We start from the raw sequence: 19,871 nt of genomic DNA on the forward strand, positions 1-19,871 counted from the left end.
TAAATTGGTGCTACATTTTATATTTGAAGACATCTGAACAATTTAAAAAATGAACTATGGGGCCCGCCCGGCATGGCCTAGCAACTAAAGTCCTTGCCTTGAACACCCCGGGATCCCATTTGGCACTGGTTCTAATCCCTGCAGCTCCACTTCCCATTCAGCTCCCTGCTTGTGGCCTGGGGAAGCAGTCAAGGACGGCCCAAGGATTTGGGACCCTGCACCTGCGTGGGAGACCCAGAAGAGGTTCCTGGTCCCGGCTTCGGATTGGCGCGTACCGGCCCGTTGCGGCTCACTTGGGGAGTGAATCATCGGACGGAAGATCTTCCTCTCTGTCTCTCCTCCTCTCTGTATATCTGACTTTGTAATAAAAATAAATAAATCTTTTTTAAAAAATGAACTATGTTTGCATATTGTCGATGTCTGGCTGAACTCTGTCCACAAAGGGACCACAATTTTTCCCTTAAAATCTATGTAGTTGAAATACTTACAAAACAAATATTAACAATGAAAACAGTTTTAAAGGATGATTAGTACATTCAAATTGCCTTATAAAGCAAATTAGAATTAGTTACTAAACGGGCAAGGCTGGCTTTGCTGTTTACCTATTTGAAGTTGAAGTAAATAAGCATGGGTTTGGATAAAAAGGGTTAACAGTTTCAAAATAAAATAGAAATCAAAGAGGAGATTTTTTCCTTACCAATTTGTCTGCTTGGTCTTCTGGCATGGTCTTTTATATTCTACGTGGTTACTTACAGTTTGTCTGCTAAGAGAAAGCATTCTACCAAAATGCTTAGTGACGGAACAATGAGGATAAAGAAACAATGCACACAGGTGGGTAGCCAAGGAGATATTTAATTGTGTTTGATGATACACAGTGAAGTTGACACAAGTAAAGATTTCACATTTTAGATAAGAGTGGTATTTACATGTACTACAAGGAGAGTTTTCCACAAGCAGAGACTTCTTTCCCAACATTCTTCAATAGGATGCATTCCAATGGAGTAGACACATTTGGGAGTTGCCTATACATTCATTTAATTTGGAGGATGTGAGAACACCGAATCAATTGTATTATGGAGGCACTAAAAAACTAGCCTTTAAGTTAGAGAGAGCGTTGCACAGGTCTCAGCCATCCCTGACTTGTTGGTAGCTATACATCTGTACTTGCCTTCATCACCTTTTACTAAACTTGTTATAAACAAGTTGTGGAAGCCAGTGCCACTCTCCTTGACACTGAACCTTGCTCCTTGGACCAACTTCCCATCCTTGTACCAGTGAACCGTGGGTCTGGGAGAGCCACGAACTAGGCACTGGAAGTATGCTGCTGTACCTAAGGGTGCCTGACAGTTAGAAATGCCTTTGATAAATCGGGGAGGCCCTTCCACTATCTGGAACTCAAAAAAACAGTCAGAATATTTACTCCTTAAGACTAATTCTTCCTTTGAACTGCTTAAAGTCACTATGCTTTTCTTTGTTATCATAGCAAATGCTTCAGAATCACCCATAGTAAGAAATCCCCGACAGATAGCCTCTCCTGCACAATTCACTGCTCTGCACCTGTAGGTTGCGCTATCGGAAAGACAGACATTTCTGATTTTAAGGCTGTGACAACCTTTCTCTTCACTAATTACATACTTGTCATTATCTGGCTCAATCCACATATATTCTTTATACCACTTAACTTCAGGGGTAGGGATTCCTATGACTGAACATTTGAATATGGCATCTGAATTTTCTGGAATTTTAAAATCACAAATAGGCATGATAAAGCGAGGAGGCATTTCAAATACTTCTAAGTCAATTTTTAAATCTTTGTTTTCGTCTTCCCTTGGAACCATACTTGGATCCACGAAATTCAGTGGCAAAACATCTAGACTCACTATCATGCTTTTATGATCAGGAGTAAATTCAGGCACTGTAACTATTTTCACTTGCTTCTCAAATTCTTTAACATCTTTTTCACTTAATTCGACTTCCAAAACAATTTCTTGAGGAGAGGGTGTTCTTGAGGAAGTGGTGTTTTCTAAATCAAATTCCATGACATGTTGATGTGTTACTGGAGGTGGGAGAGCCACAGCTCTTCCTTCTTGGGACATGATGTCCACCTTTGCAAAGCTCTTTGCTTCCCCTATGATGTTCACAGCATGGCACATATACTCTCCCCCCTCTCCTTTCTGAATGTTGGAAATTTCCAAAGACCACACATTCCCTACCCTTTCCATCTTGACTCTTTCGTCTGGCTCTAGCAAAGATTTATTTCTGTACCATTTCACGCCAGGAACTGGGACGCCTTCAACTTCAACAATGAAACCTAAAGTTGTGTTTTCATAAATCTTCCTTCTGGTCAGAGGTTCAATAAAAGATGGAGGCATTTCGTTGTCTTTTGGCTCAACGGCTTCATTGGGTGTGCCAAATGAATCAGAACGACATATTTCATAAGGCGAAGTTCGCTCTTCTGTGGGTGTGTGGAAGAGCTCATTTGGTGTACTGTCTTCCCTTTCTATTTTTGATGGATACATTTTCAATTTCCCAGAGGGATTGGGTCTTCCTGTAGCAACAAAATCTCTCTTTAGAGACTCCCCTGGGGGTGTGGAGTATCTCTCTAAAGTCTCCCCTGGAGGTGTGGAATACCTCTCTAACATCTCCCCTGGGGGTGTGGAGTATCTCTCTAGAGTCTCCCCTGGGGGCGTAGAATACCTTTCTAACATCTCTCCTGGGGGAGTGGAGTATCTCTCTAGAGTCTCCCCTGGGGGTGTGGAGTATCTCTCTCCTATCTCACCTTCCGAAGGTGTTGAGTACCTTTCAGGAACTTCCTCTAGAGGAGTGCAATATGCATTCCCATCTCCTGAAGTTGTTGAGGGTCCTTGAACTGTGTCTGAAGGATTGAAATATAAATCAGGGGACTTCGGTGATTCAAAATGTTCAACAGATGATGGGGGGGTATAAAACTGCCCCAACTCAGAGATTTCTTCACTGCTGGTACTCCCCACATCAATTGAAATATCAGATTCAGGAGAATACGGGCGACCTTGTAACTCCTGCTTCTGGTTGTAATATTCATAGACTGTGTTGAATGTTACCTCTTCAATCTCCATCAAAGTGACCGAGTCTCTCTGAACAAGCTGGGGCCTGTGTGTGGTGTCTCTAGTTTCAGGAACCTCGTGCTGTCCAGCAGCAAGAAGATACTGTGCTAGAGAAGCCTCGGATTCTGTCTGGTTAGTTGTATGTGCCTCATCCAATGTAAGATTTTCAGAAAAACAAGTTTCTATCTTTTCTCCTACAGTGAATAGAGATGTCTCCTTTTGAACTTGAACTTCTTCATGACATCTTTCTTCTTTAGAGCTTTCTGTTTTTCCACCTGTTTGTTCATGAGGATTTTGTTGCTCTCCAGTCATCAGAAAGGGCAAACACTGGCTCAGAGAGAGTTGTCTGTTCAGTGTGCCTGACTCTTCCATGCTGCCTCGCTGATCTTCCAAAGTCTCTGTGTGTTCCTGGACTGCATCCTCCTGCCTTTGAAATGGTGACGACTCTGGTTCTGACCCCCATTCTTGTTCCATGTCACAAGCCTCTAAAAGCTTTTCCTCAGTGGCTGCTTTTTTCAAATGTGAGATGAAACTTCTGTTTCCATTTTCCAGAGTACTGTTTTTTTCAGAAACTTCAGTTTCTTTTAGATCATCAGGGGAGGTTTGAAGTAGGGCACATGATTCACTATGGATTTCTTCAGAAAAGGATGGAAGAGAAAGATCCATTTTAAACATTTCTACATTTTGTTCCTGGACATGTTGGGCTCTTTGATCTGAATAAAAGGCATTGTTGTCAATTGTATTTTCTTCCACCAGGATTCTATCTGAATACTCCTGACTAGATGAAATCTCTTGGTTGGTAAGCACATCATGTTGCATATCTTTTGCAATATTATAGGGACTAGATGTTAATACATCAGGGTGGAGAACGTCCTCTTCATAATGTGCTTCCTGCTGTTTCGTTTCTTGCTCATGGAACTCCTTAGTGGGATCTTCTAATTGAGAATAGATTTGTTTTAGATCAAATACGATGCACTCAGTGTCAGTTGGCTCAGAAGTGGCTTGTTGGATTTTAAAATAAGCTTCTGATTGGCCACTATCCAATTCGTGAAATTTTACATCTTCACTTTCCATTTGAGAATGAAACTGCTTTAGGTTGAATGTAACAGGTATTTCATGTTCAGCTTTTTCAGAGACTACAGATTGATTTGTTAGAACCATTTCTTTCTCTTGTTCACATTCTCGAACTTCAACGTCCTTTTGAGTTGGAGCACAAAGTAGCTTTAAATTCATTTCAACATCACCAGGGTCTGACTCAGGGTTTGGAGATATTTCCTCTGCCTGGTAAACATTGGCATTTAGATTACTTGATCCTGATTCTCTCTGTTCTAACGAAAAGTCCATGTCCTCATGTTTTCTTTGAGGAGCACTGACAAATGATTTCCTAGTAGGTTTCTTTTCTAGAAAGCTCTTTTCTTTAAGGTGTAATTTTTCAAATGCAATAATTCGATGCTTCACCTTTTTGCCCAAGTAGCATCTCTGTTCACCAATGGGTGCTTCATATGCAGTGACAGATGAATCTTTTGTCTTAAAACTGTCAGAAGTTCTCTCAGATTGGATATTTGATAAATAGTTACTTTGGGCATATTCTTGCTCATTTTCCCATTCTGATTCGTCATGTTTTCCAAAATCCTTTCTTCCTTCTTTCCTGATATTAACTTCACTGAAATCACCAACAAATGGATACATGGTACCCTCTGTCTGGTGCAGCTTTATTTTTTCACTTACATATTCCTCCTTCCCCTCACTATGATATTGTGTGAGTTGAGCCCTCAGAGGCTGGTTGGCTACTATGGACCTGGAAGCACTGTGCATGAATCGGGGTAGTTTTTCTCGAGAAAGCATACAGTGAGCCTGCTCTTTGCTGTGTATCTCCTCAGTTGTTTCAAGACTCTGGAAATGCTCCCTTATAAAGTATTCTTTCACATTTGTTTGGGAAGACAAAGGATCAACTGGGTGTGCCCTTGCAGATGCTTCCCAAGTCTGCACTTGCTGACCTTTGGAATAATGTACATCAATTTCACCCATATTTTCAAATTGATTATATTCCCTGTAAGTGACTGGCTCTACCACTAAATCCAAAACACTCTGGACAATACCGGAATTGTTTTCTGCAACACATTTGTATTCTCCAGAATCTTGAGCATTAACATCATTTATAAATAATCGATGGTGCTGATTAATTTCTTCAGACTGAAACTTCTGGTTTGATTTTAGAAGGACTCCATTATGAAGCCACATTACAACTGGTGGAGGCTCACCAGATATTAAACATTCAAGTATGAGACAGTCTCCCTCCCTACACCTAGCTTGCTTTGGCATTTCCTGTAAAATCTTGGGTGGCTCATTAGTAATGTCAGATGAAAATATAAATTTATGCTTTGTTGATTGAACAGCTTGGTCTTGAGATACTGAATCAGATGCTATGTCCTCAGATGAAAACATTTCCCTTTCCTCTTTATCCTGTTCTGGGGTTGGAGTAGCTGCAGTTATCTGAATTTCGACAGGAAAGGAAAGTAATTCGGCATCCGCAGAGGGACGGACTGGTAGGTTAGTTTCTAACACAGGGAAATTTTCTTGGCCTCCTTGACCCAAAGATGGATGAAAATCTTTCCTTTGGTCAAACACATAGGCCAGTTCCTCCTCCTCCTCCTCAGCGTAGTCGTGGAGAACAGGAACTTCACGGGCTTTAATGTTGTGTCTTAGCTTTGCCTTCACTTTAAGCATACCAGTTGTTTTCACAGTTCCATATTGGTTAAACAGCACACAACTGATAGAACCTTCATTTTGAAGATGAACAGAAGAGAAAGTTAATGTTGAATAGTTTTCCATCGTTTGAGTGACAAAGCCTTGTTTACACGGGATTGGTGTATCATTGTTATACCATGTCACAATGGGTTGAGGATATCCTTGAAAATGACACACAAATTTACAGCTGTCACCTTCATTAACTTCCTGAGATTCAATTTCTTGAAGAAATGAAGGTGGGCAACATTGTGGATGCTTTTGGAAATAGTTTTCAAAGAGCCCTAAGATTTTCTCTTCATGTTTCATTTTGAATTCATCAACTTTTGTGGAAGCAGAGCGTTGTGATTCTCTCATATCACCTTTGCTTATGGTTTTACTCTCTCTGTCTTCATTTGCTTTAATATTTACAAGAGCACCAAATGATTCACTGGCATATGGCTCACTAACCTGAGATACCTTTTCAGGAGTCTCACATATTTCTTCATTCTTACATACATCAGAGATATATTCAAACGACTCTTTCATGGCAGTATTGGTCATAGTTTCCTTAAACTCTCCTCCTGATTGAGTGTCTTCATTTACAAGGATCTCACTGTGTAACTGGCCCATTGGTACACCTTTGAGAAATGCCTCTTGGCTCATGTGTATTTCAGTCTGGAGAGTTTCTTCATCCACAGTGGTTCGAGAGCTTTTGTGAAGCACTGCAGATTCCATGTTTGGATCCATTTCATTAGGAAAGGCATGTGGCCTCTGCATTATACCCCCAACTGAATAATTTCCCTCAGTTCTACTTTCAGCTAGATCAGACACAAGCCTACTCTTCATTTCATCTCTAGCGTATAGGCTATCTTGATTACTGCCTTCACTTTCCAATGTTCTTGCACTGATTTCAGATGCCATTTCTATAAGAGATAATTTCTTTTTCTCCATCAATATTTTCCTCGCTTCCCGTAAACGTTGCAACTTCATTTTTGTCTCCTCGTCCAGAAAACTTTCACCTATGTTAAGCCATCCTCTTATATCAGATTGATTTTCTAAATATTCTACATCATACATGAAATCTGTTTTCTTGCCAGGGCTTGCTGACTTAAAGTGAATTGTCCTCATCATCCCTACTTGTTCCACATCTTGTTTTTTGTTAAAGGGAGATCCGGTAAATCTCAGGTCAACCTTTATCCTATCTTCTCCCCTAGCCACTAAAGCCTCCATGTTTTCATGTGTCTGTTCTGTCCTTTTCAGAAATTCTAAGTACTTCTCATCTTGCCCTTTGTGGATAACATGCAGTGATGCGGTTGATTCAGCAAATCCCTCACTATTAACTGCTAATAATCTGTAACTCCCAGCATCTCTGCCTTGGACTCTTTTAACCTCCAAGCTGGAAGAGTGATGATGTAAATCACTCTCAGTTTGTATTATCCGACGAAGACCTGTTGCGATGGGTCGGTTATTATGAAACCAAGTTATTTCTGGAATTGGACAAGCAATTAAACTACATGCAAAAACAACAGGTTCACCCTCTAAAACATATTTAAATGTAAGTTTTTGGGTAAAAGAAGGCTTAAAATACTCTGGCCAGGAGCTTGTAGATGATATTCTATTTGCATATCGCTTCGCTGTCATGGAGCTTGGGTCCAAGTCTTCAGAATCCGAAAAGGCTTCACGTGTGTCCTGTTCTGAGGGTTCAGATTCTCCCTCAGAGAATAACTCTGGAAAAAAAAGTAAATTAGACAGTATTTTACTATTTTCCATTGTACTGGAAAAAGTTGAAAAGAAATGAAATTGCAAAATAGGAAATAAAATGCATGCTACAGATTCTCACAAATCCATAAAAAAATTCACTCACCATATTTGTTCGAATAAACGCAACACCATGCTCTGTTTAAAAGATTCTGACACGAAAATCGTTCGTTGTCTGGTCTTTTCTTCAAACTGTTGAAATGTCTTCTTGAACAAGCAACAGTGAATTTCAAAAAATAACATGTTCTTGTGCATAATTGTTTTGAGAGCAGGACAACTCTGTTCTTTTGATGGCTAAGAGGAAAATCTTACCTGACTTGCAGAGAGTGGAATAAACGCCCTTTCTGATCCTTTTGATTACAGATCAAATAATTATTTTTTGTGATTAACTATTTGAACATATATACAATTACCGTAACCATAAATATAGTAAAATGAGAAGGCGTTTATTCGAACTAATACAGCCACAAAGTCACAATGTTATGCAAAGAAGAGCAGGCAAAAGGGATCCCATCAACAGCTATCTGCAAGCCAGTGTAAGAGACATATCAATGTTAAAATGGTCCATGTGCATGAACTGTAAAGTGGTGTTGGAATGTAATGTCTTCACACATCCTGAATCCAGTAGCATTTCCATCATAATTCATTCATGACATTGCATTCTGAGAATGAACACTAGGTTAACTGTCTGTTGGATCTGATTCACTGTGATTTTGAAAACAGACTGTTTCATGACTTCATGCATTAAGATGACAACTTTCATCATACACACTTTTGGAAATGACTGCAAACACAAAGTTGAATGTGGCTGAAAAAATTTTAAATACAAGATCTCAAAGTACCATAGAACAAATTACTGTGAAATGCATGTAACCATCAGCATTCTATCTCAGGCATGCAGCATCCTAATATGTACTCTAAGAGATATATTTGACTTATATATCATTTTTTCTCAATAATTCAAAGGAGAAACAGCAGCTCAAGGATTCTACTAATCCTTTAGAATTTGTACTTAAATCTCACATTCATGATCACAATACCTTTCATCTCCATTTCGATCTGCTGCTCGATTCGCTCATGCAAAATTGATTCTTGGGCTAAAATGTAAAGACATAAAAAAGAAATTTTAGGAATTAATAATATATGTTTTGAGTGTCAGTTCATGAATTCTATGATGAAAAGTTTCTCCTTAGTTTAGTAAGAGAAAACTCCACCCCTCCAAACTCATCAAAAAGTTCATGCCAGACAAATCCCTGAGGTGATAAAACATGTGGTGAGGTTCACAGAAAAAAAAAGATTTACAATGTTTCAATTTTAGGTTTTTTTATGAAATTTCTACTTTTAGTCTCATAACTCCCCCATGCCTTTACATGCACTCAGAAAAGCAATCCATGAACTAACAGGAATAGTCTCCTTAAAACAAAATAAGAAACAAACAAAAAAACATATTGACTGAATACTCGCTAAGAGGTAAAATCACATTTAGACGGAACATGCATTTTCTGTCCTGCTACTTCTAGTTGAGGGCCATTCTCAGTTCTTCCTGTGAAACTGACTTTTGTGTTTGTATTTGAACCATCTCTCAAACTTCACACAAAGTCCAAGTACACATCAAGAAGTGAAACAAAGACTCCTCAGTTCAACACTGCTTTGATTACTAAAGGAGCTGGCATGGCTTGTGGATGCAGTGACCTCTGGGGCAGGTTCTTGGGAGAGGTTAGTGCCCTACAACCACACTAACTCTCCAGTCCTTGAGGCATTGTGTCCAGTGACTTGAATGGCTTGCTCTCATTTCCTCATGGTTATTGGGAAGCCTGATGTGTTCTTTAATGACTCTTCTTTTATTCTATCTGGTGTTTTCATGTGTGACTCTTGGAGTGTTTTCATTTTTTCAGTGTCTGTACCAAGGGTAATTTTTTGTAATTATTTTGGCTTGAGATTCTTTTGCAAGCTAAGAATAAAATTAGGAAAATGCATCAATTAGCTAGGTTTGTAAGAAACACATGTTGAATGTGCAGAAGATGAAATGTTATTAGAATATGAAGGGAAGGCAGCATGTCAGTACCAAAATGAATATAGCTAGCATTCAAGTGCCATGCTATGGCAGGATACTTCTAGTAAGTGAATTAAAGGGCCTGAATTTCTCCCCATTCACAACACAGCTAGCCTGCAATACACTAGTACAGAAACTGTCACAGCTGTTATCTACACGACCTACAGGCAAGCATCTCTAGATAGTCACCCTGTATGACTGCTGTGTTAGCCAGCAGCTGCAGTAAAATTGAGGGCTAGCTCACCGGATGAGGAATTTCCCATCTTATTTCTATAACTAGATCACCACTTATCAGACATTCCCTTTGCTGATTATGGAAGAAGAACCAGATATCAGTACAGAACATAATCTCAGATTAAGAAAGACAAATATTTTTTTTTTTTTGGTGGGTAGGAATTGTAACTACATTAAATGAATTAATGAACCCGATTCCTTGTGCTGGGCAAGCAGAAAGACCACTTTATCAGAATATATTGCAGAGATGGCTAGGCACATATACAGCACTGTGCTATCCCTTGCTTATCTCTAACACTATGACAACAGTATGGCCAGGGTCAGGGAGAAACTTGAGGCCATAGCTTTCTATGGATGCTTGGAGAGGCATGGCCTTCTTTCACAGTTTCCTTCCTTAGGGGTTGGTAAAGCTTGTTTGCCTGCAGACATACCACCCCAGCTTATAACACCTGAACAGTGCTTCTCTTGTTATACCATCAGGTAAGAGAAGAGCACATGGATGGGAGGAAGACATCACTCCTTTCCCAGGTAAGGTTAGACCATTCCAGAGTTGTGTCCCTCCAGAGCGGGCATCCAGCAAAACTAATGATCCTAGGAGAACACTCTCCAACATCAGGAGGGCCTGACTTTGGGGGAAATAGCATCATTTATTCAGAAATGTCTAGAAAGTACTGATTTGGGTCCAGACAGAGCCTTATTAATTTCTGTGGCTTCCTTAAACCTGCGAGGACTGAAAACAAATACTAGAAAAGAGCTGAGTCTGTTACTGTCAAAACAACAAAATTCAGATTTAGCACAGTGTCAAACACAACTACAAACACTCAGCAAGCATTTGGTGAACAAACATTTTACAATTCTTTGGTACACTTTCTAGGAGGCACATCTGGTAAAACTTGCGGGGGGTGGGGAACCCATGAAATAAAGCTTAATCCTCGAACCCAGATTCAAAAGACAAACTTTCTGAATCTAGATTAGAAATTTAAATTTTCATGATGAGTTTGACCAGTGGCTTGGCTGTTTTTCATAGAACATTCATGACAGAGTGCTAAGCAGACGTATTCCAATTAATATATTCATTGTTTCAATCTGCATGGGAGAAAAGCCGCACAGAGCAAAGAAGAGATGAAGCAGGTCATAGCCAACCATCAAACAGCAACCTTTTCTATACTTAGTTCTGCCGATGTCGTCTTTCCACAGTCATTGGGTATAGGGCATCAATTGTTGATCCACCACAGGATATTACATAGAAAATTGAGAGTTTTCATTTTGAGATGGCTTCCCTGCTATTTTTCTATGAGTTCAGGTTATATCAATGGAGGATTCATTTTTCTAAAACACAGAAGACTAAGCAGTGTCCCCATGCTTTATGGTTAGGTCCCGAAGAGGAAGGAGTTTCTTTAATGCTCTTCTCAGATATCTCCATACTTTCTGAAAGGGATGTAGTAATGGCACAACTCTGCTTTTTGAATACATATGACTGGGTGCAGCTTTGAGTCACATTCTCAAAAACCTGAACTTTGTGTTCACACAATCCTTGAGGTGACTTAATTTCCATTGGGGGTATGTACTCTCTCCTTTAGTCAACAAAAAATATGCCACGGCCTGGGACTTTGTAGACTCTCTCACATCTCACCCAGTAGTTTGCCTATTTAGAGCTTGCATTGTATGTTAGAGTGAAAAAAAAAAAAGCATATTAAGACCCATATGGCTAGGTTAGTAGCATCAAGTGGCTTGAAAGATGAAGCTGGAAGATGTCACTGTCACTCAGAAGCATCATGCCTGATGCACAATGCTCTGGGATAGCAGGATCACGGTGACCCTGCGATGAGTGACCAATAAAGCTTTCTGGTGGATGCCAGCCTCTTTCTGGAGCCATTACAGCTTTCCAGAGTGACATAATCTCAACCTCAGCCCCTCTCATTTTTATTCTATTTAGGATATTTGCCTCAATCATATACACTTCACACACACAAAATAGAGAAAATAGTTCATTTTGCAATGTAATGTTGTTTCAAAGTTAAAAATCAAAATCTAAGCCAAGTGGGAGCTTCACAAAGTAATCGCTGGTTCTCTAGCATATAGAATATATGCTTAGTTAGATTTAAAGTATATAGGTTAACTGACAACTGAAGGCCAGGGGTCACTTTATGGGTGTTATTCTATTAGTAAATTAGGAACAGACCACAGTTTGCATGAGACAAACAGCAAAGGTTCTCATTAGTAACAGTGGGACAGAGTTGTACTCAGTCCTTAAGCAAGAAGGGCTTTACCTTTTGGAGTCACTGCGAGGGTAGCTGCACAAGTGGCTTCCCCAGCACTATTGGCTGCTTTGCAACAGTACTGCCCAGCATGCTCTGCGTAAGCATCAACTATAAGCATTAAAGCCATGCCTGTGGATTCCTCAAAATGGAAAACTAGGTTTTTGGTTGGTAGAATTGGCTTCTGGTTATGAAACCATCGAATTTCTGGCTTGGGAATTCCAGAAACCCTTGCGTGAAAACTGACTGTCTCCCCGCTGTGCACCCTGAGGCTTGAGAGAGGCTGGATGAAGATGGGCTTTTGGCCAAGGGATTCCTTCTGAAATGAAATTGCTGAAGAGATATGCCATTGGGAGTTTGATGTAACTTCTTCAAATTTGCTAAATCCTGAAAAGAAGCATGCCAACTTTTAATGTTTTACCCTACATTGAAACCACCATTCATTTGGAGTTGCCTAGAGATGTATCACACACTTCAGTGATGGCCTGGAGTCCAGTTCAGTCACAAAGCCTTCTCATTTATGTCAGTACAGATTTGCAATCATGCAAGCTCACTTCCAATTCCCAGACAAGAAAAGTAAGATATAAATGGACTTAAGGGCTTCATGATTTTGTTCATGAACGCAGTATTGGAATGGAAAATGGGCTAGGTGTTATTCTTTCTTCCTCTGATTGCAGAATCTAATATTCAGTTTTATAATATACTTTAAATGTATTATTATGGACTGCCTAATTACAGCAAATTTAAATTAAGACAAAGAACAGGGAGTTTCTCTAAATCTTCATGCATAAATGTGTGATATTCATTCAGCAAAATAACCTGGCAGTATAAAAATACTGTTTTTGAATCAAAATATCTCTTGCTATGAAGAATTCTGTTTGTTAAAATTGAAGAACCTCAGTTGTCAAATATGTGAAACCACGTCAGGACTCGGCCCCAGGCACTCATTAAATGATCGTGAATACATTTTTGATGAATGATGCTGAATGATGGAAGTCATCTGGCACTATCATAATTATATTCACAAAAAGGGAGGAAAATTTTAAAAAATCATTATTTTCATGTTAGCCAAAAAGAACACAATCTACCTAATTCTCTAGCATATTTTAATCCCTTTTGATTTATGCTGATCAGGAGGCACAATAGCTGGTAGGGAGGCACTATAAAAGTATGGAAAAAATGCAGAGCAAAACTAAAAAGCCACGGCTGTAGATTGATAATGAAAAGGGGCAAATGAGACGTGAGAACACTGCAAACAGTATGGGAATTATTAGTTGCACTAATAGCAAATGGTAGAGCTGATGACGATCTACATGAAATGTTTAGTAATTGTTACATTCTGAGATTAGATCCATGTGAAAGTCTTTACCTTCCAGTCTCAAGCTGGCTGTGCTTGACACTTGGCCAACCGCATTGCTAGCCACAAAGGTGTAAGTTCCCTCATCCTCGGGGTAGGCTTCAGCGATTTCCAGTTGGTAAGTGTCTTCAAATTGAGTCATTCTAAAGAATCGAGATGGCTTAATTTGCTTGTCTTTACTATACCAAGACACCTTTAGGTCTGCAGCAGAAAAAGAGAAAAAAAAAGATATTGAAATCAAAAAGCAAGTAGATTTTTAAATTTACTTACAAACACAATGTTTATTAGTGAGTGACTCTCATATTTATCTTAAATGCATCATACTTTCTTTGCAGCACGCTATAGCTGCTGTTATGTTATTTTCTTTTATAGAGAAAACTTCAGCGTATTCTTTTATTAAATTGGTGGTAGTGTTTAAACTAATAGGATTTCAGTTATAGCCAGGTCATGTCATTAGGTAGACACACGAATAAGATTTTGAGTCATGACAAAAAGATATTCCTGAAAAACAGTCACCAGGAAGAGTTCACTCTGGTACTTCAGTGACTTTCTAGGACAGAAAATGACTTAATCTCCACCTCAGGTATGCAAAAGAGAGCTTAGGAGTCCAGTGCGCTACCAGGTTTAAACCAGAAACCAGACACTCCTCAACATCAAACAAAACAGTATCTGCTCTTTAATGACCAAAGAGTGAGAATCAAGACATTTCATCATAGATTTACCTATAGCCCAATCACTGCGAAGATAACTTTTTTTTTTAAATCTTGAGAGGCCTCATGCAATATAAACAACCTAGATATATTTGACTTTTTTCAAATGAGTTATAATAAGTTAAATATGTGTTTCCAAATAGTAGGAAAAAATCCATTGCAATGATAAAATGTCATGACACTGACATAGATAATATGCATTTTAAATTTAATTAATGAATTACCAGAATCAGATCCATTTTGCAGTCATTCTCAATGACAGCCATGGGAGCTTCCAAATATCCAATTATTTAGCATTTGTTTGTCTTAGGATCATTATTAGTGGATAAAGTTCACCCTTCTTTTCTTTTGAGTGGTTGTTTAGAATTTATTGGTTTTAGTATTAAAGAAACAAGTCTTTTCTTAGGTAACAGGGTAAAAAAGAAAATTTGCCATCCCTGTGAATTTAGAGGACGTGTTTAATCTCTTTCAGACTAAGACAAATTATAAGTGGAATGCACAGGACTTATGGATTTTCATTGTTTAAGTCTGTTGTGAGAATTTAACGACATAGCACACATTAAACCACAGGCACGAGTCAGGCATAAAAGCAGAGTGGTAGTCATTAGCAAATGTCTAACATCTCTGAGGGGTCAGCTTGTCTTTAACCACAGGCCAGAAGACAGAGCTCCTCTGCACTCCAGATTGCTGTACTTGGTCCCTAAATCTCTACCCAACCTGCTGAGTATGCCCCCGTTCTAACTCTCTCCATCTCCCTCTGGACTCCCCTTGGTGAACATCTGTCAATGCTACGTTAATAGCATCTTCTTTGGTTCCTTTCTTCTAGACTCAGCCACACATTTCTGTTCCTCCTTTCCTTATCACAGTATTCTTTTATGTAAACCAACGGCTTAAAAAAGCCCCTTCTGTGTCTCTCCCATATAAGCAAGATACACTTCCAAATCCTAAACATAGAAAAGTGAGCACTTCAGTCTGATCTTTACCTTCTTTTCTCTGTCTCAATAATGAGATCAGTTTCCAACCAGACTTGAGCCACACATAGCCTCCTGCACCTGAAGTGTTCTCACACATATATGTGCCTTTCTTCATGTGCTTCCTCTTCCAGAAATGTCCCTGTTCCGGGTAATCTTTATTCGCCCATGCTCAGGTCATTTGTGTCTCTGAGAACACCGAGTGCATAGGCCTGTTACAGCACTTGGGATCTTGCTGTACAAATGCATCTCCTCACCAACATGGTAACTCTTAACAAGCACAAGCCAAGTTAATGTACTTTTGGGATCTTGTGTAATGGCTACATACTAAGGGAGCAGTTCCTCTTGGTAGGAAAAACAAGCAAAGATGAATAAATGGACACTGGCTCTACATCACGACTAGAAAATAATTTGCCACTTTGGTTTAGGTCTGTCACATGTAAATCTGTAAACCACACTAACTAATCCTCTGTGGACTAAACGCTATTAAGAAGCTAGCTTTATTACGTTATAAAGTTCTAACTGCCTATTGGCCAGTAGGGGTCACCAGAGAACTGTAACAGACAACACGGTCATTGTTAGGAAAGCCTCATTCCATTACTCAGGACTGTTTCCTACAGAAAGCAGCTAAAACACAGAATACGGATTTATAAGGTTTCATACTTTCCTTCAGTTCACTGATGGCAAGGCTTGTTTTACTTTTCTAAGACACTATTTGGTCATAGTAAGTTGTATAAATATTTTCAATCCCAGAAAATGGAACTTACATGATTTGGTAAACTTTGGAAAGGACATTTTACTTAACATGTTTCTTTCATATGGAAAATATAAACATGTTTACATTAGGGTGCTACCTCTGTATATCTTTAAATATTAACACACAAGAAATTAATGGTTCTATGAATGTATAAAGCCCATTCAAACATTTAACTATATCAGTTACACAGAAAAGCTAGAGAATTTTCCTCTTTCTACCCAAATTAGAGGCTTGTAAGCAGGTTTAAAATATATTTTGTGAGGTCAGTGCTGTGCATTAAGCTGTGCCCTGTGATGCCAACATGTCTCACCAATCTGAGATTTTGCCACTCCGCTTCCCATCCGGCTCTCCACTAATGCTTAAGGTGCAGAAGTGGGAGATGGCTCACGTCGGGTGTCCCTGCACCCGTGTGGTGTGGCCAGATGCAACTCTTGGCTCTTGGCTCCAGCCAGGCTCAGCCCCAACCGTTGTGGCCATTTAAGAAGTATAACAATCTCTCTCTCTCTGTCTCTGCCTCCACAACTCTGCTTTTCCAATAAATCTTTAAATATTTATATGTAAGACAACACTTTAAAGGTAGATATATTTTATAAGCAAAATATATAAATATGAAATTATATAATTGTTAAGACTAGCATTTTTATTTTGAATAATTTATATATTCATATATATGAAAAATCCCTCAACATTTCATCAAATGGACAAATTTTTTCAGTGCATCTCTAGTGACTTTGATTTTAAAGCAACATATATTACGTTGTTACTGTATTAGTACTCAGTTGTTGATATTTATTAGTATATCTCAAACAATATGTTCCAAAAACAAAGTCCATGATATTTAACCATGTTATTCATGCAATATTAGACTTTGATGTTTATATAATTCCATTCTATAGATGTAGGACAATAAATGCATTAGCTACCAGTCATAAGTGATGAATATGTTATTTACTACATTTTTGCTCATAAAATTGGAAACTACAATGACAAAATACAATACAGTTATATTAATTATAACAGCATTTACATTTGTTTCAGAAGAATCTATTTAGATTTATGGCATCATCCATGTTATAGATAATGCTGTATGAAACCGGTACATTCTTGGGCCTGATGCAGTAACTTAGTGGCTAAACTCCTGCCTTGCTTGCACTGGGATCCCATGTGGGTGTTGGTTAATGTCCTGGCTGCTCTACTTTCCTTCCAGCTCCATGCCTGTGGCCTGGGAAAGCAGTCAAGGATGGCCCAAAGCCTTGGGACCCTGTACCCATAAGGGGAATCTGGAAGAAGCTCCTGGCTCCCGGCTTTGGATTAGCTCAGCTCCAGCCACTGGTGGCCTCTTGGGGAATGAACCAGTGGATGAGAGATCTTTCTCTCTGACTCTCCTTCAGTATATCTGACTTTGCAATGAAAATAGACAAATTTAAAAAGAAAAGAAGCTGTACATTCCTTTAGGTGGTCCCAAAGGAGGGGCTTCATGGTCAATGAAGCTGGATTTGACTCTTGACTCTAATTAATGACCTTAGACAAATACATGACTTTTCAGGATCTTTCATTCTCTTTTAATGAAATCTTACACTAAAATCTGCAGGTCCATTTGGTTTCCACATCATTATCTTTTCTTCAAGAGGAGGGATCATTAGTCCAGAGGAGTCAACGACAGACTCCTTCTGTTAGGAAAGGAGCTCCAGCTCCTGGCAAGGTAGATGAGTGGGATACCAGCTACGAGGATAAGCATGAGAAGCCAACAGAACTTACGGAAAATTCTGGGAAAGACCGGATCAGATAAAAATAAAAATTGGCTTGACATTATTCCTCATCTATGGCCTCATTCTACAAAGGTCAGACTTTTGGGATGCGAAGAGGAAGCCGGCTCTGACAAGAAGGGCTAGCAGCTACCTCTGCCAGAGAGATGACCTCATATAAGCTCTGTACTACCCACTGACGTGGGTTAGCTGATAATCATCTTAAATGCTTAGTATTAGCCATTTAACAGTTATTAATTTATCCAGCCAAGCATTAGTTATTTAGTGCCTAGTATGTACTAGGGGCAACTAGGACATGAATCCACCCCTGCCTTCCAGTGCCACTTTTTCTCAGGTATAAGGTGCTAGGTACTCAAAATTCCCTTCTCATAAAATACACATTTTAATATTGTATTCAAAGATGATTAATGATAACTGGAGAAATCATATTTGCTTATGGTCACACATTGGAGGCAAGACTGAAATCCAGCTTCTTTGACCATAATTCCTGTTTTTTTACTTTTAAAGGAGAATATTGCTTTCCAAAGAAAAACACTATTCTTACAGCATTTTTGACAGACTGAACAATGTCATAAATACTCTTTTTTTGAAACATGTGGATGCTATTATAATGAATAACAATTATAACTTTGGTCACTATAATTTCTCAATCAATATATAACATGCAGCTACGATAAAAGGAAATATGACACTTTTGAAGATTAGTTGAAAACAGTGATGATTTTTTAAAATCATAATTAAAAGGTACCATTTTGAGGATATGAAACAATAGTGTAAACACTAATCTACTTAAGAAATCCAAGTAAAACTTCTGCTAAATTTTCATTCATAAACATACCTGTTCCAGAAACTTTGCATTGAAAACGGGCTGGCCGTCCTTCAGAAGTAGCTGTGTCCTGAAGTGGGGTGATGATAGCAGGAGGAAAAACTGGCATTTCCTGATCCGGAGAGACAATTTCCGGAACTAAAGAAAGAGACCACAGGATATGTCGTGACTGAATCACCACACACATCTACAGAGGAAGTATGTGCAACCAGCTTCATTTATTTTACACTCCAGCACTTTCAAAGTAGGAGAGCAAATTACTTTTATGAGCTCAACAATGTATTTTCACGTACATTGGGTAGGCACACGGGTTGACTGCTTGGGTTTTATTTTTAGATGGAAGCAGCGAGGCATCCCTACCTTCCACTGAAAGTGAAGCTGAGGTAGTGGCAACTCCGTAGTCATTTTTGGCCTCACAAGTATAGACGGCTGCATCCTCCGGGAAGGCTTCAATTAGCAAAAGTGTGTACTCTTGCCCATCGTGAAGAAATTTGCACTTGAAGCCAGTGGAAAGCAGCTGCTCTTCCTTGTACCAGGAAATTTTGGGTTGTGGCCTGCCAGATATCACGGCACAGAAGCGGGCAGGCTTGCCAGACTGCACAGTAACAGGCTGGAGCTCCTGTAGCACTTGGGGTGGTTCCGGAGCTAGAAATAAATGACAACAAATAGTCCATGACAAAAGTGTAAAAACTCACACGGCACACCAAAGAAGTTGCCAGGTGGTTATGAATCCAAAAGCCAAACTTTAGAACAGTGTTATCTACATTTGCCTCAGATCGTTACACATTCTTTGTGCTGAGAAGGAAGAAGGCGTTTGGAAATCTCTCCCTAAGAAGAAGGAATAGCTTTGGAAGGATCTTTTTGATATTACAGGTGGTACTGAGAGCATGGAGTTCCTCTACATAACATGACCATCCTGATTTCTGATTGGGGTAGGGTAAAGTCATGAACATCAACAATTGCTCCAGAACCACTTCCAGCTGTTTTCAGAAGTCCTCTGAGCAAATCACACACTGAGAAGGCTCAACTCATCCTGGTTGTTTTGTTTTCCAAGTATTTGTGTCTTTGTCACAGTCATTGCATCTTATACAGGTGCAGGTGGAATGCAATCAGCAAGCACTGAATAAATGAAGATTTCAAATCTAGTCCTCTAGTGATCTAGAGAAACTTGGCAGTATAGTTTATCTTTTTGTAAGTCTTGAGATGACCCTTAGTGTACCTGAGTCTCCTCTGGGACATTTGTTTCAGAGACATGGCTAGGGTGAGGACAGGGACGGAGGATTCATTTTTGCCTGTGTGTCCAAGTTACAGTCAGATGTAAGCTACTCTTACATTCAGCTCTAGAGTGTTGTATAAGCAAAGCAGAGGTTT

The 19,871-nt window shown here is 39.2% G+C and overlaps 1 protein-coding gene across 2 annotated transcripts in view; it reads right to left on the reverse strand.

The window, feature by feature from the left end:
• Positions 1 to 19,871, reverse strand: part of TTN (titin) — a 266,306-nt gene that overhangs the window by 206,113 nt on the left and 40,322 nt on the right. Inside the window, exons 42-46 of one of the 2 annotated variants that reach the window (XM_004577011.3) lie at positions 18,861 to 19,145; positions 18,513 to 18,638; positions 13,483 to 13,671; positions 8,609 to 8,665; positions 833 to 7,537 (exon numbers count right to left, since the gene is read on the reverse strand). In XM_004577011.3, the coding sequence (XP_004577068.2) occupies positions 1,098 to 7,537; positions 8,609 to 8,665; positions 13,483 to 13,671; positions 18,513 to 18,638; positions 18,861 to 19,145 (7,097 nt within the window). In that variant the 3' untranslated portion in view covers positions 833 to 1,097. Of the gene's footprint in view, positions 1 to 832; positions 7,538 to 8,608; positions 8,666 to 13,482; positions 13,672 to 18,512; positions 18,639 to 18,860; positions 19,146 to 19,871 lie in introns of those variants that run through there. The other variant, XM_058664684.1, reaches the window with a different exon arrangement.

This window comes from Ochotona princeps, chromosome 5 (genome assembly GCF_030435755.1).
Source record: "Ochotona princeps isolate mOchPri1 chromosome 5, mOchPri1.hap1, whole genome shotgun sequence".
NCBI lineage: Eukaryota > Metazoa > Chordata > Mammalia > Lagomorpha > Ochotonidae > Ochotona > Ochotona princeps.